General features: G+C 45.0%; 1 protein-coding gene across 4 annotated transcripts in view; it reads left to right on the top strand.

Moving 5' to 3' along the window:
• Positions 1-26614, top strand: part of FLNA (filamin A) — a 90882-nt gene that overhangs the window by 35382 nt on the left and 28886 nt on the right. For 2 of the 4 annotated variants that reach the window (XM_081948551.1, XM_081948553.1), the window contains exons 12-30: positions 304-440; positions 5205-5398; positions 6294-6407; positions 6695-6838; positions 8442-8565; positions 10364-10524; positions 10635-10725; positions 11231-11400; positions 11727-11844; positions 13820-14082; positions 15873-16470; positions 17933-18106; positions 18594-18756; positions 19928-20088; positions 21880-22050; positions 22133-22256; positions 23268-23424; positions 24890-25079; positions 25324-25347. In XM_081948551.1, the coding sequence (XP_081804677.1) occupies positions 304-440; positions 5205-5398; positions 6294-6407; positions 6695-6838; positions 8442-8565; positions 10364-10524; positions 10635-10725; positions 11231-11400; positions 11727-11844; positions 13820-14082; positions 15873-16470; positions 17933-18106; positions 18594-18756; positions 19928-20088; positions 21880-22050; positions 22133-22256; positions 23268-23424; positions 24890-25079; positions 25324-25347 (3278 nt within the window). The remainder of the gene's footprint in view (positions 1-303; positions 441-5204; positions 5399-6293; positions 6408-6694; positions 6839-8441; positions 8566-10363; positions 10525-10634; positions 10726-11230; positions 11401-11726; positions 11845-13819; positions 14083-15872; positions 16471-17932; positions 18107-18593; positions 18757-19927; positions 20089-21879; positions 22051-22132; positions 22257-23267; positions 23425-24889; positions 25080-25323; positions 25348-26614) is intronic. The other 2 variants (XM_081948552.1, XM_081948554.1) reach the window with 1 other exon arrangement.

Below are 26614 nucleotides of genomic sequence, written 5' to 3' on the forward strand. Positions count from 1 at the left end.
GGAACCTTTTCCTTTACCTTACTTTGGGTGTAAGTAGTGTTCAGTTTTGGAATTTGCTGACCAAAATGAGGCAAATAGAAGAATTCAGTAATTCTCTTGTTCTACATCTTGATGGAAGATTGCGTTAGGTTAATTTCCACTGAGTGTATCCATAGAACAAGTCTGAACAAACAGCGTTCAGGTGCATTGAGCTTCACTTCCTAGAAAGAAGAAGTCTGGTTGGGAAAGACCGTGATAGAGTCTCTTTACAAGGATAACTATTACAGAAGCAGAACATAAAACTTTTACCCTCTTAACTTGTAGCCCCTTTGAAGTGAGAGTTGGGACAGAATGCACAAACCAGAAGGTGCGAGCCTGGGGACCAGGTTTGGAAGGAGGTGTCGTGGGCAAGTCGGCAGATTTTGTAGTAGAAGCCATTGGGGATGATGTTGGCACATTAGGTAAGTCATCTTCTATCTTGCATTTCCATATTCATGCAATTTATTTATATAATTTACATCCTCTCACTTTCCACATGTGGGCAGTTAAAAGGATTAAAAACCCTAATATATCCCTAATCTGGGAAATCCATCCAAATGTCTGTTGACAACTTTCCGCTCTCGTAGGGGAAAAGGAACTGCTTTGCCCTGTTTTCTCAGTTCTTTTTTCTCATCCAGCCTGCACAATGGTTTTGCCCCCTTCAGTCTCTTCAACAGGCACATTTGGATAATTTCAATATTGGGGGCGATCATCTTAAATTATTCCACATATGGAGTTGCCTTGAGGATGGTTGATTTTCATGAGAATCAAAATGAGCCAAAAATTCCTGACGTAGGGGAGGCACCCAGTTCTCCTGCCTCATAGTAGAGGGCGCTCGTTTGGGCGGGGCTTCTTCAGAGACTCTTTGTGTGTGTGTGTGTGTGTTTGAGAGAGTTTGTTGGAGTGAGAGAGGGGAAGGGGGTAGGAGAGGCAGGGAGGGCAGCCCGCCATATCCGGCCGGAGGGACATCATCTCCGGCTCCAGTCCAGCCTGCGGCACTTGCAGCCCCCGCCAGCTCCTCCAGGGACTCCCAGGCTCGGCGCCGGAGAGCTGCCGCAAGAGAAGCCGGCCAGGTTGCCCGGGCGGCGGCAGAGTTTCCCTTTGTTCTTTCGGGCAAGGGAAGTGGGGGGGGGAGAGGCTTCCTCCGCTCCGTCCGCGCCCCACCTGCGCTACCCTCGCCCGACAAGCGCGCCCCAGATGCCGCGCAGCTCTGGCCGAATCCCGGGGTGGAGGGCGGCAGGGAGGCTGGGCCGGACTCTTCATGGGGTGGCTGGCCTCCTCCGAGCCGGACCGGCCTTGGTTGATCCCGACCGGAGGGCTCGGGTGCCGAGGGCACAGTCGGGGGAGCCTGGCCGGCGCCGCTTGGCTCTTCTCTGTGGAGCGAAAAGCGGGTGGCGGCAGGTGGATGCTCAGAGCCCTGGGAGCCCTTCTGCCTAGCACGGCGCTCCCTCACAGCTCCCGTCGCCCCGTCTGGCAGGCACTGCCGGCCCGGGAAGCAGCTGAGCTGGGGAGTCCCGGCCGGTAGTTCGGCTTCCAGAGCGGGTGGTGCGGGCGCCGGTGGGCTCCTCTGGGCTCCGACCTTCCCAAAGCGCATCCCTGTTTTTGCAGAAAGCAAAAGAATGGAGAAGAAACGGGGAAGCTTCGGGTGTGAAATGAGGCCATGGAGGAGAGTTTTGCCCTTTGCTGGTGAACGTGGCCTCATTTCACACCCGAAGCTTCCCCGTTTCTTCTCCATTCTTTTGCTTTCTGCAAAAACAGGGACGCGCTTTGGGAAGGCGGGAGCCCGGAGGAGCCCACCGGCGCCCGCACCGCCCGCTCTGGAAGCTGAACTTACGCCCATCCTGGAGGGATCCTACCCCGGGCTGGCTTTCAGTGACGTGAAAGGCTCTTTCCTCAGGCGGGCATCTTTTCCAATGAAACAGATTGAGACAGGAAGATCATTTTATTACATTTGAATGTTCTGACTAAAACGGATTGTCTCATTCAAAGCGGGAACCCAAAGACCATCTTTCTGTCCCTTTTATCAAAGAAAATGCAAGAGAAAAGCTGATTGGACAGGGCAAAAATAAATCCTCCTTTGCACTGTAAATCAGCTACATGGAATTAAACACTACAATCCAACTTGTGTGTGTGTGTGTTTGAGAGAGGGGGGAGGGAGGGAAAGAGGGAGGAAGGAGGGGAAGGGAGAAGAAAAAGAAAAAGAAAGAAGGAAAACAAATGCTGTCCCTTTAAATCGGAACTGGGCATGCGTGGCTGTGGAATTCTGGGAGTTGAAGTCCACAAGCCTAAAAAAATTGCTGCCTCACCAGCCATAAACCTCACCGCACGTCACTGGTGTGTAGAGCAGGGGTATCAAACTCACGTTGTCATGGCATCATGTGACATATCAGGATTCCCCCCACACACACACCTTCGCTAAACCGGGCGTGGGCGTGGCCAGCGCATGGCACATTCAGCCCATGGGCCAGGAGTTTGACACCCCTGCTCTAGAGAATGATCCTTTTACCTTTCCAATTTTTTGGGGGTAAATTTTTTATTTTATTTTTAATTTTCAAAACAAACACAACGCAAAGAATCCTCCTTTTTTACATACTGTAGAAACTGTATCAGTTGGTTACAAAAATCTTTCGTGCATCTCTTCCACAGTCATCAAACATAATTCATATTAACTCAAGTATTTTAACTACAATATTTATACATATTACCATCATCATACCTCCATTTTCATTTGACTACAATTGTTTAAACGTCCTTCATAAAATATATCAAGATTTAAAACATAACCACATACTGGCATTTCATTTGCTATTTCTAAAATCCTCCAATAACACTGAATCCTTATGGCCTATTCTAGCTAAACATCCATAATATTTAATAACAAAGTTTTCTAATCTTCCTTACCAAATCACTGTTTACCATTTACATCCAGTTCCTTATGTTGTACCCATACATATATATTTTCCTTTGTATCATTATCCCCCTTTTATTTGACTGTATCCTGTATCATAACAATTTCTCCCCTTATAATAAAAACTTAACTAAATTTAACAGTTCTTTTTTATTAGCCTTTATATATAACCAAAAAGATTTCTAATCTTCCTTTCATGGGTACCATACAAATATTTATATCCAATTATTACTTATCATAACAATACATATTATTATCATTATCAATTATTTATTTGACTATATCTATTGTCACTAAATTCCACTAAGTTTAACTAGTTTTAAATTATGCACTTCCATCTATCAACCTGTATCTTTCCAGTAGCAAAACAGTCTCATGTCTTCTGCCATTTGTGGTATCAGTCCTCTAATCATCTCCTTAATCAAGTTTGTATGGACTCCTCTTAGCAACTCATTGCTTATTAAGTCTCTCATGTAATTTCGATGCCCTTCTTCTGTTTCCCTAATCAACTTATCTTTAATTGTCGGTGGTGTTATCAATGATGTTGCTAATAAAATTTCTCTCTTTAAATCCATAAATTCTTTTGTTTTTTCTTCTTCTGTATCTTGCCATCTGGGGTAGATTTCCCCTCCATTTAATTCCTCTTTCAATGTTCCAATCTTTCCATTTCCAGACACAAACCAATCACCATAGATATCAGCGGATTTAATTTCTTTATGATCATTTTCCTCTTCTGTTTTTAGGACTCTAACCTCCACTTCTTCCACTTGATAAACATCTCCAACTTCATCATATTTTACTGTTAGATGCTATAAGTTTTCCAACTTCTCTGTTCTCTCAAATGTATTTGATAATTTCTGAATTTCTAACAATATCTTTTGCAGGCTTAAAATTTCTTTCTGCTGTTGAAGTTGTGCCATTATCTCCAGCTGACAAACACTGCTGCTCTGGGTTAGAAGGTTTTTACAGGATTAAACATAAATTCACAATAAGATCTTATTTTCACTTTTCTCTGGTTAAAGATATACTTCAAAAGAACATCTGTATGCTTTTCCTCTTATCACTCTCTATAAACAAACAGTGAGATCTTGAAGTGCCAAGCCAGAATAATCAGTGAGGAAAGTAAGAGTGTTTGTTTCCAATACACAAACCTCCAGCTGCCAAGCCTCAGCGTTTTTCTTTCCCTCTGTTGTAACCATTTTCTTTGTTTAAACAAAAGTCAAATTCTTGAATGGGTTAGAGAAGAAAAGAGGAAAAAACCCCACAGTAGTGAAGAAGTAGAATTTTAGTCCATAGGTTACAAAGAATAAAAATAGCAGGAAAAAAAATAGAAAAAGAAAACTTAATCCATTCATTTTAAAAGGCTTGCATAAATTCCATCCATGAACGTAGCATTTAAAAACTAAGATAACCCACTGTCCAAAACAATTCAAAGCTTAATTCCGCCGCTTGTTTCTTCTGTTCTCAAATTTAAATTAACTTTAAGTTTTTTATAGGCAGTCTCTTTTAAAACGGCAAAAACTCCTCACCAGCTGGAAACACTTTCTCTTTCCATATCCTTCTGTTTTCGAGCTGCCCCGACTTCATCAGCCGAATGGCTGGATTTTTTGTCGCCGGCTTGAAGAACTTCTCTTGGATCCATCAGGGGCTTTGCGATATCCCTGAGATCAGCAAGACGTATTCTTCCTGTTCACCATCTCTGCGGGATGGTTTAGGTCCGATTGGACCACCCAGCGGCAAAAGTATCTGCTGCGGTCTCGGAGCATTGAGACCGCACGTCCGTATTGTCGCGATGTTGGATCCTCCCTCTACCTTTCCAATTTTTATTCCATCCCTTGCCTCTTTCTCCTTTCCCTTTCCCTTAGCTGTCTGTACTGCCTTATTTACATGGAATTGTCCAATTAACCCTTGACTTTCTTTTACTGCAAAGCATTTCATTTCACCACATTCCCTTTTAAGGACATGAGGCTTGTAGCATTTTTTTGTCATTAGTTTATAGATTTGGAGAATCTTGGTTTGTATGATCCAACTTTCCCCAACCTTATGGTTTCTAGGCATGTTGCATTTCAGTGATGTTGTGAAATTAGAGAAATCTTAGCCTAAAACACCTGGAAGGCATCAGAGGGATGGCTGGATTAGTGTCACATGAAATACGTTATCTTCAGAATATTGTTCCTTGTATTCTTTGCTTGCCATTTAAAAGGGGTATATCTCATAAATGATCTTCCTTGTCTATTCTATGTAAGCGCCTGATTCATTCCCTCTCTGTTCCTTGAAGGCTTCTCAGTGGAGGGTCCCTCACAGGCAAAGATCGAGTGTGATGACAAGGGAGATGGCTCCTGTGATGTGCGCTACTGGCCCCAGGAGCCAGGGGAATATGCAGTCCATGTGCTCTGCAACAATGAAGACATCAAACTCAGTCCCTTCATGGCAGAAATCAAGGCTGCTCCCAAGGACTTCTATCCTGAGAAGGCAAGTACCTCTTTGCCAAAGAGGTGTGCTCACTTTGGGTTACTGTATTTTTTGAAGTATAAGACACACCTTTTTCCCTCAAAAAAGGGGGTGAAAATCTGGGTGGGTCTTATACACTGAATGCAGCATTTTTGGCCTCCCTAAGTCCCTCCCCCTTTGCAAAAATGTACATACAGAGGCTTTGGGAGGCTTGCAAAGCGCTCCTGAGGGCTGGGGTGGGCAAAAATGAGCAAAAAACTGCAGTTTTTGCTCATTTTTGCTCCCCCTCCCAGCCCCCAGGAGCGCTCTACAAGCCTCCGAAAGCCTCTGCATCCCCCCCCCCCTTTTTGTTGTTGCAAAAAACGAGGCGTCCTGAGAGTTTGGGACTGCAAAACATTTTTTAAAAATTTACCTCTTCAAAATCATGGTGCGTCTTATACTCTGGTGCGTCCTATAGTCCGAAAAATATGGTATGTTCGTTTTTGTTTTTTGTGCATCCTGGCTTTAGTTTTGTGTGCAGATGCTTCTGTGGTAGAAGAACAGTTAATAGTCAGTCATTTGGCCATCTGCGGCTGGCTGGTGTGTGTGTTTCAGATCATGTCTTTACGAATGTCTTTTTAAAGCTGTGTCTTGTGAAGTTTAAAGCTATTGTTTCCTTGAGAAAATAATATCAATCAATGTTTCTTGCTATCGTGATTGGGGAAATCTGCAAAGGGAATTTCAAGCAGGTCTCCCAAATGAAAACAACGAAATGGGAAGGTCTTATGTCTGCCAGTTGTTCAGGACTTTATGCAACTTTAATTCTGGTTCTCTGGCTGATCCTACCTTCTCTCAGCAAAATTGATTGGGGTGTGTGTGTGTTGTGATGGTCAGCAGAGATACTTAAGTTAACAGTTCTCTTCCAACTCCTTTCAAGGTAAAAGCACATGGCCCAGGCCTAGAGAAGACTGGTGTTGCAATCAACAAGCCTACAGAGTTCACAGTTGATGCAAGGAGTGGTGGAAAGGCACCTCTCAAGGTGCAAGTACAGGTGAGATCAGCAATGGGCACAGGATTCTCCACATATAAATGGTGTATCTGTCTAGATTGGGATTTTAACTGTTAGACATGAGTGGGAAGTGTAAGGAATTGAGCACTTTTTGAAAATTCTGCCTCTGTTAGCCCCAGTGCATCTGCAGGACATCTGGTTAGAAAGTTGCTCCAAAGGAATTGGAGAAGTGCTTTCTCCATGATGGGGTGTGTGTGTGTGTGTGTGAAGAAATTGTGGTGAATGACATTGACCTGCAGAAAGATGACTTTTTTATTTTTCTACCTCAGGATTCTGAAGGATCGCCGGTAGATGTCTCAGTGAAGGATAACGGCAATGGCACCTATAACTGTTCCTATTTGCCCAAGAAGCCATTGAAGCACACAGCAATGGTGTCGTGGGGAGGAGTCAATATTCCCAACAGTCCTTTCAGGGTTAGTGTTCCTTGCAGTAGCAAGCAAAATTATTAGGGCAAAATGGGACTTAATTCATCTTGGTCCCAGGAAGCAAAAGGCTGCCCAGAGTGCACTACAAAAACCCCTGAAGCCGGATATGTCTTTTCACTAGTAGGTTTCCTTCCCAAACAACAACAACAGTAACAGCTACTTTATTATTATGATCAGTCAGTCAGTCAATCAGTCAGATATTTAGACTGGATTTTTGCCCACCCATTGAGTCCTTCCCAAGGGCCTAGGATAGGCAAATGTTGTTTAATAATATATCAAAGGTATTGTTGCAGGATGTAAGCTGTTTTAAGTAAAACTGCCTTTTGCAATTGACTGATGGTGATTTTGTCAATACCAATGGTGTTCAGGTGGTATTACAGATGTTTTGGAATTGTACCCAATATTTCTATTGGTACTACCTTTGCTTTCTTTCGCCACAGTGGTTCCAGAGGGCCTTCGGGGGGGGGGGGCGGGGGAGGCTCTCTTCGCCCTCCCCAGGCTCCTATAAAGCCTCTGGAGCCTGGGGAGGGCGAAAAATGGCTTTAAAAAGGGTGAACTCAGCTGTCCAGCGTGCACATGCGCGCTGGCCAGCTGACAGGGCAGCACCTCGCGTGCCCTGACAAATGGCTCCGTGTGCCACCTGTGGCACGCGTGCCTTAGGTTCGCCATCACTGACCTAGGAGATCACCTTGTATCAGGATTATATGTGTGTGTGGATCCAAGTACTTGGCAATATGCAGATTTTTAAAGTATCGACCAAGTTTCTTTGGTGTATGGCACCTAATGTCCTGATAACCACTGGGACCTGCACAGTTAGTTTTGCCACAATCTTTCAAATTCATTTTTCACATTTTTCTGGTATTGCCACCTCAATTATCACCCTTTCTTTGTTTTAACAACAATTAACTCTGGTGCACCAGGACTTGATCAGTTTATATTCCGAAATCTTGCAATATTTTAATCAGTACATTTTCAATCACCCTTTTCTATTTGTCCACCAATTTTTCATTCTGGTGCATAATTTTTATGCATATTCCAGTGAATTGTTTTGGCAATTGTGTTGGGTCATTCTTTATAATCACTTTGTGATTTTCTTCCATGAGCTGAGTATATGATGTACTCTTTCTTCTGCTTCTTTGCATAGTCTGCACTTCGAACCATTTGGTAATTTTTATTTTTCAGTTTTGGCCTTGGTTGCATTAGTTCAAAACACTTGCTCTTTTGGGTAGTCAAAGTAAACCTTCGGTTTCTATTTTTTAAATGTTAGACTTGTAAGCCATTGTTATTACTTAGATGTAACAGAATAGAAATCAGTTTTCCCTTGTGAACAAATCTGCTTTGGCTGCAACATGGCTGAGCTCCTGTTAGATTTCCTTCCTTCCTTTTTTTATGTTGATGGCCTGTGCCCTCACCCTCTTCAGACGTGACAAGACAAATCCCCAAACACCAGCACTAAAAAAGTTACCATCTTGCTGTGTTGACTCCAGGAACTTTTCTAAGATGCATATTCCACTTGTTGGGCGGGGCACATCTTCTCCTGTCTCTCCAGCCCGAAGTTCAAAGACAGAATTTTGCATTCTTGTGTCCCTAGGTAAACATTGGAGCTGGCAGCCATCCCAACAAAGTGAAAGTCTATGGTCCTGGTGTGGCAAAGACGGGCTTAAAGGCTCATGAACCGACCTACTTTACAGTGGATTGCACAGAAGCTGGGCAGGGTGAGTTGAGCCCTTTCTATCCTTGATGCCTCGGAATGCCTGGCATTGCTGGAATGGAGGAAGAGGAGGAGTGGGCCACCCCCGTCCCCAGTCCACCCCACCTGCCAGTCCATTGTAAGCCAGGCTGAGAGTTAGCTCTGAGAAGCTAGTCTTCTGAAGTACACCAACCTTGATCTGATTAAGCATTGGGGAAGGTGGGGACATTTCAGGCTCATTCTTAATTTGGGAACCATGAATAAATGCTTGTGTTGTAAATTGCTCTAAGAAGCACTTAATGCTGAAGGGCAGCACGTAAGAAGTGACTTTTGTTTCCTGCTCCCCCTCCCTTTCGCCTCCTGGCAGCCAAGGGGAACAAAAGACAAGTCTGTACAATCTTTCTAGCCTTTTCATTTAGACTGGCTTCTCCACTTCTGATGCCCAGTTCTGAAGCCTTTTGTATCCTAACCGCTGCTGTCCATTGCCTTGTTTGTGTTGAGAAGTTTGCGTCTTTGGAATCCCTTTAATTAGCTTTTCCCTCCCCTGCTCCCTCCCGTGGTTAGGCGTCTCACAAAGCTGGTGGTGGAAGTAAGAGGGGGAGAGAGAAATTTGTGCTGCTTCAGATGTTGCCAAGGTGTAGGCTCCCATCAGCTCCAGCCACCATGGCCAGCCGTTGATATAATGGGATTTAATCCCATAGCACCTGGTTTCCAAATGGACAAGCCAACCCATGGCTGGAAAATGCTCGTCCTTTCTCGCGGCTCATTTTTAAGTGCAGTGGACTACAGAGACAGGGCAGTGCTAATTTGTATTCTGTGGCAAACGGTGACTAAACTTCCTCCCCAATTGCTTGGCAAATTGCCTTAATTGCTCTGCTCTGTTCGTACTGTACCTTGTGTCCTTGAGCAAGTTGCAGAAAGGAATTAGCAATCAAGTGAAGCCATTTCTGGCCTTGCTTTCCCGTGCCGTAGAACTTTGCTATTCTTCGTTCTTCATTTCTTCTAATGCGATAAGGATGTAGAGGTAGATTATAAAAAAGTATCCTGAATTTTATGCACACTTCACGCGTGGATCAATGCCTTGCCTCTTTGCCTTTATTTTACCATCATGGCTACTCCAGAAAAGACCAGAATTGCCCATTGGAGAAATGATCCTCCCCAATTAAATCTTTAGAGTGAAAGATTGAAGCTAGAGGTTGATAGACTTCAGGGGCTGCACCAGGGGTGAAAATCAGCAGGCTCTGACAGGTTCTGGAGAACCGGTAGCGGAAATTTTGAGTTGTTTGGAGAACTGGAAAATGCAGCCGTTGGCTGGCCCCAGAGTGGGCTGGGAATGGAGATTTTGCAGTATCCTTCCCCTGCCAATTAGCTGGCCTGGCCCAATCACAATTAAAATCATGATCTAATCCCGACCTTCCTGGCCAGTATTTTAAAATTTTAAATTCTGGGGTATTTTAATTGGTTTTAATTGGTTTTAATCATTAGTTAATTTATGACTATTGTACAGACTTGTGCTTAATTTGTCTGTCTGGGGTTTTATATTTTTGTTGTTTATTGTATATTTTTTCTGTCTGTACACCGCCCCGAGTCCCCTCGGGGAGAGGGGGCGGTTTATAAATTTAATAAACTGAAACTGAAACTGAAACTGCCATGTCCACCAAGCCACGCCCACAGAACCGGTAGTTAAAAAAAATTGAATTTCACCACTGGGCTGCACTATATTGGGACATCTTGGCCCACTTGCGGGATTTGGAATTTGGGTCACAATTGCAGGTTTTAATAGTGCACTTAGTTGCCTCTCACGGACTGGTCTCTTCTTAAAGGTGATGTGAGCATTGGCATCAAGTGTGCCCCTGGTGTGGTGGGTCCAGCCGAGGCTGACATCGATTTTGACATTATTCGGAATGATAATGACACCTTCACAGTCAAGTATACCCCCCGGGGTGCTGGAAGCTACACCATCATGGTGCTGTTTGCTGACCAGGTGAGGGCCATTTCTCAGAGGAAGCACTGAAAAATTTTCGGGTGTGTGTGTGTGCGAGAGAGTCACCCGGAGGCCGCTCTCCTTTTCACCTGCTTCCTCTTCATCTCTAGGCCACCCCTACCAGCCCCATCAGAATCAAAGTGGAACCCTCGCATGATGCCAGCAAAGTCAAAGCTGAGGGACCTGGCCTCAACAGAACTGGTGAGTTGGGGATGTGCTTTGCAAGGGGCTGTATGTTACAAATAAGAGCCGGGAGCTTAGACGTTGTGTCTGGAACTCCTGATCCAGCAACCTGAAGAAGGAGCAGAACTCAAACCCTATTGAATGTGGATAAAAACAAACGATATTAGAATTAAGCAGCAATTTCCCGGACGAGCTTTTAACTTGTTTTGATAAGATGCATAATTTCCTTGTCTGTGCTTGGGTGAGCTTCCTGAGGTTCTCGAGATGCAGCCATTAGTGCAACCCAACTGCACTATTGAAATGGGTCAAGGAGGGTGGGTGCCAGTTTTAGAATGCATTTTAATCATGTGAGCTTAACATCAGTTTACCATACAACACAACCGCCCCAAATGCCTGGGAAAAATAAACTTGTGTTTGACCCCCATGGAAGTTCTTGGTACAAAAATCAATAAAGCAGAAAGCATGCTTACCAGCCTGGAAAGTTTGCCTGCCCTTCTGAAAGTTTCTCCCGCTGCTTCCTCAGGTGTAGAGTTGGGGAAGCCAACTCACTTCACAGTTAACACTAAGCCAGCTGGCAAGGCCAAGCTGGATGTGCAGTTCACAGGCCCAGCCAAGGGAGACGCCGTAAGAGACTCTGAAATAATTGATCACCACGATAACACCTATACCGTCAGATATACCCCTGTGCAGCAGGTGAGTTATGAGAAGGAGAGGGTGGTTTTCTGAGATGTGACTGAAACATGGTGTCTTGTTAAATAGCAAACTGCTGGAGACTTTGTACAGATTTATCATCTTAGGAAAGCAAGACTTTTGATTGAAATCTTGCTAGTCAGCCGGGGTGGGGATGGGACGGGACTTGGCCTTCTTTCCTTCAATAAGGGACTCCTGGGAAAGGGACTTTTGGGAAGAGTCTAGATGGAAAGTCAGTAGGAAGGATGTGGGCATCATAGAAGGGGAAGAATGAATGGCAGGCTGGGGTGCCTACACACACAGTGATAAGTGTACCTCTTGTATTTCAGGGTAACCTTGGAGTAAATGTAACATATGGGGGAGACCACATTCCCAAAAGTCCTTTCAACGTGGGAATAGCTCCCACCCTGGACCTCAGCAAGATCAAGATCTCTGGGCTTGGAGACAGTATGTATCCCAGTAGCTTCAATTCTTTGCTTGCTTTTGCCTCCTAATCACAGAGAAGGATGCTGAGTAACACAAAAGCACCACTCTCTGATTGCTGTCATTGTTTTTTTTTTTTTTTTAATTGGGCACTTCTCAATTTCTGGAAATGTTATTGCATTTGGCTAACGTATTTTTTTAGCTGCCGTAGAAGCTGGACGTTTGGTGTTTCTTTTTTTAAAAGGAAAAACACAATGATATTTCAGAACGCCTAGTTCTGTTGCCGATACAGCATGGATGAAAATTGCAGCTCACAACATCTGGAGGGCTTTGGGTTCCACATCCATTTTTAGACCATGCCTGAATTGAGAGTTCAATAAAAAGCCAGTGTGCACAGCTGTCTAGCATCTGCTAACAGTTGTCTTTTGGGACTGGACCAAGAAGCATGCTTGTTCCAGCTTTCTGTCAGGACCAGATGGCCTCTGGGAAGTTTGCACAGGACATGCTTCGAATGACAAAATAGAACCTAGTATATTTATGGCTTAAAATAAAAGGTGCAGTTCTGCTGGAACATAGACTGCGAGTGCCCAGTCATCCTTGGGGTTTTGCCATCAGTGAAAGCTTGAGAATCTCAAGGCCAAATTATGTTACACAAAATTGTGGGCCAACAAGTTTAGTTCAACTATTTCTCTTGCACATGCATCTCTCATCTGTCAGTCTCCATCAGATTTATCCTGAACTGTGATGGCGATTTTCATCCTAGCCATCCAACTCCTTGTTTCTGATCAATCCAGGGTTGTGAACCCTCTTTTAAAATACATTTGATACAGTGTTGAAGTGTATGGATGAACACAGTTGAGGCAGCATCGAGTTCCATTATTATCTCATCACCTTCCGCCAGTTACACTACGTTTGTTCATGCATGGACAGCAGGGGTCCCCAACCCCTGGGCTGCAGCCCAATCCCAGGCCTTAAACCGTTTGGAACCGGGCCCTCGAAGTGGCGGATGAGCACAGGCACGCACATCCCCACTTGCATGAGCAGCAGGCGTGTGTCAGAGGTGGGTTCCTACTGGTTTGGACCAGTTCAGCCAAGTAGGCAGTAACTTGGCCTGCTACGCTCCCGAACTGATTCTATTGGTGACTCTATAGGCGCTGCCATGTTGTTGTTTTTTGCTTCTTTGCATGCACAGAAGCATTTTTTTTTCCAGTACTGCGTGTCCCTGAGCGAACCAGCAGTGGCAACAGCCGGAACCAACCCCTAGTGTGTGTGCCTGCATTTGCGCAAGTGGCATGAGTGCCCACTGCTTGCACAAATGGAGCTGTGCTCCTGTGTGCCTGCCACTCACCCAGAACCATCTCCTTTCCTCCCTCCCCCTCGGGCCACAAAACCGGAAAGGTTGGGGGACTCTGGTGTGCAGCATGACTGCGTATCCAAACAATTTGCCTCCTTCTGGGTCTGTTCGCTGTCAATGTAAGTTTGAATTATTAGGATGACTCCTAGCCCAAAGCCAAACTCTATAGCCTCACCCACATTGATTATTCCAGCCTGCCCCCTCCCTCAGCTATAGTCCCAGTGTTCCATGGGGGGATGGAAAACATACTTAAAGAACAGGCATGTCTTTAGAAAACCTCCCTAGTGGTTCCTGAATAAAAATTTTCCCTTCCTGGACATTTGCCAGGGCAAAATGGCTGGAAGCACTCCAAGGCTGCCTTTTGTTTTTCCAGGAAATATTAGTCATGCCAACAATATCCTTCTCTCCCCTCAGCTTAACTCCAGCTGCAAAGTACAGTCACCTTCCCCGTGCCTTGGTATAATTGAGGCATATCTAAATGACTACCTAGGAAAAGAAAGGTCAGCTCAGATGTCTGGGCAAAGCATTTGTAAAGGATAGGAGATTTGTGGGTGGAATCCTCTCTTCATTCTGGGGGAAATGGGGCACAGGATGTCCTGTCAGTTCCAGGTTTGATCTTCATAGATGTGCACTTGGTTCTTGCAGAAGTGGAAGTGGGCAAAGACCAGGAGTTCACCGTTAAATCCAAAGGTGCTGGAGGCAAAGGCAAGGTGGCTGCCAAAATCACAGGCCCATCCAGTAAGCTTGTGCCTTGCAAGGTAGAGCCAGGCTTGAGCTCAGACAACAGTGTGGTGAAGTTCATTCCAAGAGAAGAAGGACCCTACGAAGTGGATGTCACCTATGATGGTGTCCCTGTCCCGGGCAGTCCCTTCCCTGTGGAGGCCGTACCTCCCACCAATCCATCCAAGGTAAGATTCCCAGTTCTCGATGGGTGCCTTGGAAAATGATGCCCATTCTCTCCTTCTCATTTAAAGCACTCCTGTTCTGCTAAATTAGATTGCACGGTCTCGCCCTAATTCAGCCAAGAGAATTCTAGTTCGGGAATACGATCCTCAATGTCAAGGGATCACACCTTATTTATTGCCATGAGCCATTCCTAGGTAAGACAAGGGGATTCAGACGAGTAAACATGTGTCTAGTTCTGTGTGTGAGTATGTCACATATTGGAGAGGCAGCTGTAATGTCATAAGTCAGTGTTTCTCAATCTTGGCAACTTGAAGATGTCTGGACTTCAACTCCCAGAATTCCCCAGCCAGCAAATGCTGGCTGGGGAATTCTGGGAGTTGAAGTCCGGACATCTTCAAGTTGCCACGGTTGAGAAACACTGTCATAAATGATAGCAATAGCACTTATATACCACTTTTTAGTGCTTTTACAGCCCTGCCTAAGCGGTTTACAGAGTCAGCCTATTGCCCCCAACAATCTGGGTCCTCATTTTACCCACCTTGGAAGGATGGAAGGTTGAATCAACCTTGAGCCGGTGAGATTTGAACTGCCAAATTTCTGGCAGCTAGCAGTCAGCAGAAGTAGCCTGCTGTACTGCACTCTAACCACTGCGCCACCACAGCTCCTAAATGATCATTCGGAGGTTCAGCCAGTGCTTGAATCTCACTGTATGTGACCAGAGATGCTGGGTCAATTCACAGACAGGTCTCCCAGACTTCTACAGACTTAATTTCTAGATAAGAAAACCTTTGATATTTAGCTGCCTACATAGTAGTGACTCAAAATGTAGTCTGGAGAGTAGAGGGAGACTTAGAGGTTCAGTGCACTGTATTTCCCCCTGCTCACTACAATGACCTCCTTCAGATGTGAGAAATGTATGTGCCTGAAAATGTTGCTTCATCACAGTTCATGGTAGTCGTCCCAGCCGGCACGTTGAGTGGGGAGAGATGCTGCCCAGAGTTTGATACAAGATAAAAGATGTAGATAAAAAAAGATTAAAAAAAGATTTAAAAAGATCTTTTTTTGTAAAAAAGATGTGGAGACTCTAGAAAGAGTGCAGAGAAGAGCAACAAAGATGATTAGGGGACTGGAGACTAAAACATATGAAGAACGGTTGCAGGAACTGGGTATGTTTAGCTTAAGAGAAAGAAGGACTAGGGGAGACATGATAGCAGTGTTCCAATATCTCAGAGGTTGCCACAAAGAAGAGGGAGGCAAACTATTCTCCAAAGCACCTGAGGGTAGAACAAGAAGCAATGGGTGGAAACTAATCAAGGAGAGAAGCAACTTAGAACTGAGGAGAAATTTCCTGACAGTTAGAACAATTAATCAGAGGAACAGCTTGCCTCCAGAAGTTGTGAATGCCCCAACACTGGAAGTCTTTAAGAAGATGTTGGATAGCTATTTGTCTGAAACGGTATAGGGTTTCCTGCCTAGGCAGGGGGTTGGACTAGAAGACCTCCAAGGTCCCTTCCAACTCTACTATTGTATTGTATTGTAAAACATACAAATGTTTTAAATAAATAAATTACTGCAGCTAGTGGGCAACAACATACAAAATGTCACAGCTCGAATTTATATAGACAAATTAATTATAAGTAATAAAGCATTTGTCTTTCTCTCTGGTTGCAGTTTAGCAGCAAAGGATTGTCTTTGGAAGGGGATACAATAGAATGTTTTGTGGGGGATTTTGAAGAAGACTTTGCTAATGAATTAAGTCAACTTATCTTCTCTCTCTCACTCTACCATCCAGGTGAAGGCCTACGGACCCGGCTTGAAGGGTGGCTTGGCTGGCATTCCTGCTCCTTTTACCATTGATACCAAGGGAGCTGGGAACGGAGGCCTCGGCCTGACCGTGGAAGGCCCCTGCGAGGCCAAAATAGAATGCCTGGACAATGGAGACGGCACTTGTTCAGTCTCCTACTTGCCCACTGAACCAGGGGAGTACAACATCAATATCCTCTTTGCGGACACCCATGTGCCAGGCTCTCCTTTCAAAGCCCAAGTGGTGCCTGGCTTTGATCCCTCCAAAGTGAAGTGCTCTGGACCAGGGCTGGAGCACGCCACAGTGGGGCAGGCAGGAGAGTTCAGCGTGGATTGCTCTAGCGCAGGGAGCGCTGAGCTCACCATCGAGATCATCTCTGAAAGTGGCACGCAGGCCGAAGTCCACGTGCGGGACAATGGCGATGGCACTTACACCATCACTTACATCCCACTCTGCCCTGGTATCTACACCATCACCATTAAATACGGGGGGCAGCCTGTACCCAACTTCCCCAGTAAGCTCAACGTGGAACCAGCGGTGGATACATCTGGCGTGAAAGTCTATGGTCCTGGAGTGGAAGGCAAAGGTAAGAATGGCAGGGGGATAATCCAGAGCACTGGGACTCAGGTCCGTATCTTAAGGCCAGAATAGAGAATCTCATGAATGTGCCCCCCTGACTTTCTGTGGCTGCAGAATAAAGGTTAACAGTTGGGAGTGGAATTTCCATCGCTAAGGGATGTGATCCCATAGTGCAACATTACATCATAGCAATAGCATTAGATTTATATACCGCTTTACAGTGCTTTACAGCCTCCTCTAAGCGGTTTTACAGAGTCAGCATATTGCCCCCAACAATTTGCGTCCTCATAACCATGTTACTTATTGATCGTCACCCTTTACTATTTCCTATCGGCTTCCCCACTGACGGCTTATGAGATGCTGGCAGTGAAGGTCACGAATGGTGGCCACATGACCATGGGATGTTGCAATGTCATAATTGCAAGCCAGTCACTGAGCACATGGATCACAATTACGTGACCGTGGGGACATTGTCACGGCCAGAACTTAGAGGACGAGTTGTAAATACTACTTGTTCGGTGTCATTGTTAGTTTGAGGAATACCTATAAAAGCAAATGCTTGAACCCCGCTTAAGTTTTCTGCCTCTGTTTATTGGGGGACTAATTCTGTTTCTTGCATACATAGAGGAAGGCTATTAGGGAACTTTAGCTGTTTTCCTGAAACGTATTCACAGCATATAGACCAGGAGCTAAAATGTATGATGTATACGTGCTTGTTGCTAGTTACACAGGATGTTGGCAAGTCCTTTTAAATAAGCCTCAGGCTTTACTATAAGAGGACTTGAGAATGTACTGAAAAGTTTGCGTAGGAGGATGAAAGCTGTCTGTGTGGAAACCCTCTATGCCTGGTGTTTCCTGGCTGCAGGATTGGTTTTCATCATTATTATTATGCCTTCAAGTAGGTCTTGACTGCTGGAAACTGCCTAGACTGGTCCCTGCAGTTTTCAAGGAAAGATTTTTGGAAGTGGTTTGCCCTTGGCTTGATTCCTAGGGCTGAGAGAGAGAGAGAGAGAGAGAGTGACTGGCCCAAGGTCACCCAGTTTGTTCATGCCTAATACGGGACCACAATTCTGAGTCTCCCAGTTTCTAACCTGGTCCCTTTTAACTACTATACCAAACTGACTCTGATTTTGTTTAATGGTAAACAGGACAGGCTAAGGATGACATTCTCACATTCAATTTGGATCCACCAGTACTAACTTAAAATAGCTTACCTAGCGGTACTGATGTCACAGGGGATCCAAAGTGTTCATAAATCAGATGCAAGTGAGGTGGAAGTTTGGGCAGGCAGTCTAAGGCAGGGGTGTCAAACTTGTGGCGTCATGGCGTCGTCATGTGGCATATCAGGCATTTCCCCCCCTTTGCTGAATTGGGCGTGGCCAGTGCGTGACGCAGTCGGCCCACGGACCGTGAGTTTGACAGCCCTGGCCTAAGGCCTGCCTTACTGATGCTGCTGGTGCTCTCTTCAGGCGTATTCCGTGAAGCCACAACAGAGTTCAGTGTGGATGCCCGAGCCTTGACTAAGTCCGGGGGCCCTCACATCAAAACCAGAGTATCCAATCCTTCAGGAAACCTTACAGAGAGCTATGTGCGTGATAATGGCGACGGTACCTACAATGTGGAGTACACACCCTATGAAGATGGTGAGTTATGGGAAAGAGATATATAAGGTATGGGAGAGGTCCTGGTTGACATGGGTTGGGGCAGAAGGAACTAGTTCTTTTGAGATTGTTTTGCCCACTGGCCCTGCAAGCCTGCTGCTTTTTTTTTTAGATGATGAGAGGATGCCATAGTATGTAGGAATAATTTTGGGAGACAGGAGGAAGAATCACAGCCCAGACAACAACAGTTTGATGAATGGAATCTGAGTCTGAAGGAGCAGTGGAGGTAGAACATCTCAGAAGTTCTCCTTAGTTTTCAGGAATAAAGGAGGAGAAAAGTTACTTTCAGGCTTGCAAGATTCTGTTATTGAAATCCTAGCATAAAGGTAGTGTTAGGAGTCACAGCTTCTTGCCTGAACTGCCTGAACTGCGTTTGTGTTACATCAAGAAGTGTGTCCAGTTGTTTTAACATCCCAAAGTGTTTAGGGGGAGCCCAGCCTTCCATATAACCTTTCTTGTCTCCCTTTAGGTGTCCACTCAGTTGATGTGACCTATGATGGCAGCCCTGTGCCAAGTAGCCCTTTCCGTGTACCGGTAACTGAAGGATGTAACCCCGCAAGGGTGAGAGTGCATGGGCCCGGCATCCAAAGTGGGACTACTAACAAGCCCAATAAATTCACAGTGGAGACGAGGTAAACATTAGAAAGAGAGACTGCAGCAGTATTTGAAAAGGAGGAATGAACAAGAGAAGCTCTTAGTATTGGCTGGCTACTTTTACCCATCCTTCAAAGAGGCATATATTAAAGTTGATCAAGAATATATATTTTTGTTGTATCTAGACCAGGGGTGTCAGGCCAGATGCATCACTCACTGGCCGCGCCCACTCCCAGTTTAGCAAAGGAGGAAAAAGTCATGATACATCACATGACGACAGCGTGATGCCGCAAATTTGACTCCCCTGATCTAGCATTTCAGTGGGGGTTGGGTGGGGAGGAAAGGCAGAGGCATTGAGGGAGTCAAATTAGTCAAGTACAGATAGTGCCATCACTTCCTCCTGCATTTTGCAGTTTGCAAAATTTCCCCCTGTAATCACACTAAAAAAAATTACAGTTTGGCTTCAGTTTTTGGATTTGTTCTGGGAGCCATACCAAAGCCTTTGGGGCACTCTATATGGTGCTGGATCTCGGATTGCACACTCTGCAAGTAAACCGCCTACTTTGATGCTTCCCCCTGAGATTATTGCAAAGCATTTTAGGCTAAGATGCAAGCTTGTGGTGGGTTTTGGAAGGCTCTGAAACGCATAACATTGTTGAGAAGAGAAGTAATAAAGACATTACAGGTATCCCTAAGTAGGCTTTAGAGCAGTGGTTCTCAACCTGTGGGTCGGGACCCCTTTGGGGGTCGAACGACCCTTTCACAGGGGTTGCCTAAGACCATCGGAGAACACCTATTTTCAGTGGTCTTAGGAACCGAGACACCAATTTTATGGTTGGGGGTCACCACAACATGAGGAACTGTTTTAAAGGGTCGCGGCATTGGGAAGGTTGAGAATCACTGCTTTAGAGCCTTAAACAGAAGTGCAGGGCTGTATAGATGAAATCCAAGTAAGATACAGCTACATCCTTCAGGTGTCCATGATTTCTGATTCTGTAAACTTTACAAATACATCGGCTCCAACATAGAAAGTTGGGATTGCCCATCCCTCCAGACTGATGTAGCCCTATTGAAATGTTTTACTTTTTAGATTCCTTCTCTCTCTCTCTTTCTCTCATAGCAGCTGTAATTCCCCATAAATAGAAGGCTTCAAAGCTCAGGGGCCTCTTTGGAATGTGTGACCCAATTGTTCGTTTATTTCTGCTACAGGGGTGCTGGTACTGGGGGCCTGGGCCTAGCAGTTGAAGGTCCCTCTGAAGCAAAAATGTCCTGCACCGACAACAAAGATGGCAGCTGTTCTGTGGAGTACATCCCCTATGAGCCTGGCACCTACAACCTTAATGTCACATACGGTGGTCATCAAGTGCCGGGTATGGCTTGAGCTTGATGTAGTGATAATAGGGATGGCAGTGCTGATTAGAAATTAGAATTTGGTAACTGAACGAGTTTGGTGGTGGCAATCCCTCAAGACTTCAACAGGTCACCTATCTGGGCCACAAGTGCAACATGGCTTAAATGCTATTGACAGCTCGTCATAGTCACTGGCTTGGCAGTTTTTTAGGCTATGATCAGCCTAGGCTGGGGAAACGATTCCGAGATAGAAGAGCGGTTGCCTTTTTATAGGATGATATGTTAACAGTACTTGAGTAGTGGTCTTCCCCTCTTGAAGCCTTATGAGCCTACAGAGTAGTAGTCTCTCTGTGGAGGAGGAGACTCAGTCTCTTTTGAGTGTGGTTGGATGACTCTGGTATAAAGAAAGAGGAAATCACTTTCCTTGCAATACGGGCAGAAAAGTAGTGATGAGTTTGATGATGGAAGAGGTAGCCAGGCCTCCTCCTCCTCCTCAATTCTGGGCATGTAGTTTCTACTGGATTATTTATTATTATTATTATTATTTATTAGCGCTTATAGACCGCCCCCTCTCCCAAAAGGGACTCGGGGCGGTGTACAGTCCGTAGCAAAAATACAACAAGTTAAAATTATTAAATAAATAGATATGTGAGGAGGATAAAAGATATGCCAAACTGTACAGCTGAATAAATAAATCAGGATATACAAAATTTGAAATCCCAATATCCTGTAAAATTAAATTTAAAAGAGACAATCCCTCTAAAAACCAATAAAAGTGTGTATGCCAGGAGGAAAATGTTATAATTATGCCAGACCAGCCAGTCGGAACAGGTGAGTCTTCAATTTCTGTCGGAAGGAGCGGAGGTCAGTAGTGGTTCTAATGTCGGGGGGGAGGTCATTCCAGAGGGTTGGGCCCATCACAGAGAAGGCCCTACTCCTCGGTGTCGCCCGTTGGCATTGCCTAGTGGACGGCACCAGGAGAAGCCCCTCCCTGTGAGAGCGAATTGGCCGCAGGGATGTGTGTGGGATGAAAAACCCTTGTAGGCCCTTTCCAGCCTTTGGCCCAAAGATTATTGCCTCATCATTTATTGCATTTATATCCACTTGCTTCTCTGGGAGCTGAAGAGACAACTTGTGTGGAATCTAATTTTACTAATTAGATTAATTTTATTTGTACAAAAACAATCCCGTGATGTGCAGTGTTTGTGGCTGAACCAGGGACTTGGCTCCGGGCTACCCCAATTCTGAATCTCAATCTCTGCACTGGCTTCCCATCATTTCTATAGGTATAAGCCACTACTGTGGAATGGTTAGTCTTGGCCAAAAAGTTAAGTAAATGGATGTCTTCAGCCTGGTTGCTTCTGAAAAGAGGAGCCCATAAGTTGCGTTTAGGTTTTGGAGCACTTCAGCTGCTCTTATCTAAGCAATAATGGCCAAACCAGGAAGGGTGGAGCAGGAAATACTAACTCCTGGCATAGGATTGGATGGGTACAGTAGGGTATCCTGGGCTGAATACAAGATGTCTGTCCAAGCTATTGTAACACCTTGGTGCTGATAACTAATAGCAGGTATTGTCGTCCTATGGCTGGAGCATGTTCAGAGTCATCAAATTAGTTGGTCACTCGCTAAAGCTCACCCCAAGCTTCCTTAAAAGGCCAGAAAGATAAGCAGGATAGCAAAAGAGGTTGTGAAAATAAGGATTACAAATGTGCCTCTTTCAATGCAATGGATACTGAGATATCAAACAACCTTTTAAAAAAACTCCAAGTTGCAGCTTCTTAACTCAGGTTATGTTTCTTTCTTCTCTGTAGGAAGCCCATTCAAAGTCCCTGTGCATGATGTGGTGGATTCATCCAAGGTAAAATGTTCAGGCCCTGGCCTGACTCCTGGTGTTGTCAGAGCCAATGTTCCCCAGTCCTTTACGGTAGACACCAGCAAGGCAGGTGTGGCACCCCTCGAGGTTAAAGTTCAAGGTCCAAAGGGTAAGTAAATCTGTACCTGACTGGACAAATGATATCTCCCTTGAGCTTGGTTCATCCCTCACCTCTTGCCCTTGTCCTACAGGAGTAGTTGAACCTGTAGATGTAGTGGACAATGCTGATGGTACTCAGACTGCAAATTACGTACCAAGTCGTGAAGGACCGTATAGCATTGCTGTGCGCTATGGAGACGATGAGGTGCCTCACAGGTAGGAATGGATGGGTGGAGGCCAAAGAACAGAAGGCTCTGTGACAGAAATGCAGAAACATAGTGTTCATTGACAGACTTTTAATCCTTGCTATTAACAGACCTCTCTTCGCCCAAAGAACATATTTGAAAAGTGGAAGCTCTCAAAGGGCCTGAGAACAGCTGCTGTAGCATTTGGGATACCTTACATGGTCTTTTCCTGCATTACACTTACTCTAGAGCAGGGGTGTCCAAACTTGGCAACTTTAAGACTTGTGGACTTCAACTCCCAGAATTCCCCAGCCAGCAGAGTTGGCTGGGGAATTCTGGGAGTTGAAGTCCACAAGTCTTAAAGTTGCCAAGTTTGGACATCCCTGCTCTAGAGTGACATAGTAAATAGTTATTTTTGAGGCCTTCAACCATGAAGAAAGGACAGACCTGGTGGTAACAAAATGTCAACTGGGTTTTATTCCATAGTAAACAGAACTTGCAGAAATTGCCTAGTTGTCAACTCTTAAGAGTCACTAGAATGCTTGCTTGAGCTAACACTAAATATTCCTCATTATCTTGGTTGGTAACGTGAGAAAAAAGCCAAAAAAGCTTGCACCACCCATTATTTTTAAGGGCAGAAGATACTCAGGGGAATGTTTCCCCCGTTTATGTACAGTTGCTTCTGCTGAAGCTGCACCAAAAGCTCTCTTATTGAATCTGCCCTTGCCTTTATCTTGAAAAGGGCAGCCCTTAGTCCCTGTTCCAGCTTTTTTTTTCAATCTAATGCATTCTCAATATATTCAGAGTGAACTTCACAAAACTCAATTCAACGTGGCTGATAGGAATTCTGAGGGTACATTCTTATTTCTTGGATGGGTGTCAGTTTGCAAAGACTATAATGTGTTGTAAAATAGGACAATTACAATAATTTCTGATGCTGAGGAGCATTTGTGCACTTTAGAAGTGCAGACGCCCTTAGACTTTTTGATAAACTTGTATATCTACTTAGCCCTCGCATTTCTTCTTGCTTGTATTTCTCCAGCCCATTCAAAGTTAAGGTTCTACCTACTCATGATGCTAGCAAGGTAAAGGCCAGTGGTCCCGGACTAAACACTACAGGTGTTCCAGCCAGTTTGCCAGTAGAATTTACAATTGACGCTAAGGATGCTGGAGAAGGCTTGTTGGCTGTACAGATTACGGTAAGTGGAAATAGGCCACAGAGATGGGATTGCAGGTAGACCAAATGAATTCTTGATACGGGTTATTGTGGATTGCTAAATGTGTGCACAACTGTATCCTTCAGAATGAATAGCAGTTCTCACTCATCAGTAGGCAGACAGCTGCATTCTGCACTGTGAGGTTTATTCAAAGTCCTGAACTAAGGACCATAAACTATAAAGTGATGAATCTGAGCTCTGCAAAGTCTTTGTTGGTCACTATTGTAAGATTCAGTTAGTTATGACCACAGCTCCTCCACAGTCATCCTTTAATTATTTATTTATTACAAACTTATTTCTTCATCCCAAATAAGTGGATGAATTTTTTGTGTTGGTCTCTTTAAAAAGAACAGCTGGTTTTACTAGCAGTATCTAGTGATTGCAGGTAACAGCCTAAACCAGGACTTCCCAAACACTTCACCTCATCAGCCCCTTCAGATTGTTCATTGATTCCAAGACATTTAGTCTTATGAAAATAATGTAATCAATACTACTTTAAATAATAGTTCTATGGGTATAATAATAGTAATAATACCATGGGCTCTGACGGAATCATTATGAAACCATTGGAAAAGTTTACATCCTTCAACAATACCTTTAATACTATCAAGCAACAACATCTCCCTATCCCAGATCCTTGGGAAAAACTTGATAAGTGGATAAAAATGTCAATTCCAGTCTAGACATCTGGTTAACTATGTGACTGCCAACAACAATAATAATAATTAATAGTGATCCCAGTGATTATTGGCACAGTGGATACCCTACCAAAAAGATCACTACAAATCCGCACATTGACAAAATGCCTGTCAGTTACAAAAGACCCCACTTCTTGGATCTGCACATATACTATGTCCATGGATTACCATATCCTAGTTTGCGCACACGTTCTACTGGGTCGTGAACAGGAAGAGGAGCTGCCCAGGGGGCATGCATGCGGCGGAAAATGAACTTCCGGTTTCCAGCACACACATGTGCACTGGCCAGCAGGTCTTCCGGTTACTGCTGCGCATGCACACGGGCCGATCAGCTGGCCGGCACGCATGCTCATGCTGGAAAACGGAAGACCAGCTTTTCCAGTTTCCGGCGCTGCCACATGCACAAAGACCAGCTGATCGTCACATGTGCATGCGTGCCAGAAACCCGGAAGAGAAAAGGGCAATGTGCCAGGTGACATGGCTCCACATGACACTTCGGGAACGCGTGCCATAGGTTTACCATCACGGTCCGAGGTTCTTGGTAAGAATTCGATGGATATTAAGGCCAACATCAACTAAAGAATGGGCAACTGAGATTTCACACTGTTCTGTAGTAACACTGATCCCTTCCGTAGTCTCAAGGACCCTTATGGGTCGATACTGACCACTTTGGGGAACCCTGACCTATAGGTTGGGTGCCTTCCACTGACTCTACATCAGCCCACTTACTTGCCTTGCTCTTTGCTCAGGACCCTGAAGGCAAACCCAAAAAGGCCACCATCCGGGACAACCAAGATGGCACCTACACAGTATCTTACGTTCCCGACATGACTGGCCGCTACACCATTCTCATCAAGTATGGCGGGGATGAGATTCCCTACTCACCCTACCGTATCCGTGCTTTACCAACCGGTGATGCCAGCAAGTGTACGGTGACAGGTGAGAGCTTTTCCGGGCAAGGGGTCTCAGGTCGGGGGGAAGATGCTGGAGGGTGGGTAAGCCACGCTGAACCAATGCCACGCCCCACACAGACTGCTTTTTGCCGGGCACCTCCGGCCCCACTGCGCATCACTGGGGTGGGAAAGGGATTTATGTTTCCTCTGTGTTTTTTTTTAATTGTGCACTGTTTTGTGTGATTTTTGTCTCACTCTGATTACCCTTGCTCTTTGCCCTTTCACCTCAGTGTCGATCGGAGGTCATGGGCTAGGTAAGCAGCTTGCTGATGGCTCCCCCCTCCCCTCCGTCTGCTTGCTCCCTCTGCAGTTTTCCCCTTGCATGGTTCCCCTCTCCTGCATTAGATTCCACCTGTGATTAAGATTGGGCAGCAGGATACCCTTTGAACTGGAAAGAGGCTGTTTTAAAACACACGTCTACTAGAACTAGGCCATCCAATCAGTCTGTTAATGTCGCTGTGCCTTTTGCCAGAAATAATACAGAGCTGCTATTTATTGTTCCTCTTGCCATGTAAAGGAACATCTTAAGTAAAACATTAGGATGGAATGACTTGAACATTTAAGAAAGTAGGCTCTTCAATTGCAATCCTGCTGATCAGTCAGTCAGTCAGCGGTTAAGATTGTCATTTTAAAAACCAATTATCGGAGTATCTTTTTAAAATAGATATAACTCTGGCAGATTAATGGGAACATAAATGGTTTTACTCTACTATAAAAATGCCAGTCTGTAAGAAGGACCCCTAATCAGCTCTCCGGCCTGGAGAAGAGTAGATAACCTTCATGCCCTGATGCAGGGTTCGTTTCTCTCTTCACGCATGACGGACAGAGCCAGGGGGGGATCGTGGTCCGCATGAACATCTGGGCTATCACAATTACATCATATTTTTCATGTACCCATGAAATTCATGAATATTGAGCTGAGATGACTGATGTTTTCCTCCAATAGTTCAGCTAAGGGTTACTTATAACTTTGGCAAGCAGTTCTGCCTGAATGGCAAACCGTACATTCTTTTCCTTGTGAGGTGAAAAAACACCTTGGGCCGCATCCAACTCAGTGAACTGCTGAGAAACAAGCAGGTGGATTTAAATGTCAGGGTAAGATTGCAGCATGGTGGTCCTGGAAACCTCCCCCCCCTTCCCCAGTTCCCCAGGTAGCCCCCTCCTCTCCCTTCCCTGTGCTCTTGAAGTCACCCTCTTGCTTGCACCATGAAGGGTGTGTCTTTATAATCAGAAGTAAATGGATTGGCATCATGCATGTTTCCTAACCTTTCGGGGTAAGGTTTCCTCTCTATAGACAGGGGTGTTGCAAGCTTTGGGGTAGCTAGAGGGGGCCACCTTGTCCTGGAACATGCCTGTTGTCAAGGTGCAGAAGTCTTGAAGCAGGGAACAGATTGTATTTATAGAAGTGACCAGAAAAATCTCCCATGTTAATTGAAGAACTGCTGGAGAATTATTTTCAGACCAGGGAAGTTTATTTTGATGCAAATAACAGTAATGATAATATTTGTTACATTACTCAAA

Source organism: Natrix helvetica, assembly GCF_964273705.1.
Source record: "Natrix helvetica genome assembly, chromosome: 1".
Classification (NCBI taxonomy): Eukaryota; Metazoa; Chordata; class Lepidosauria; order Squamata; family Natricidae; genus Natrix; species Natrix helvetica.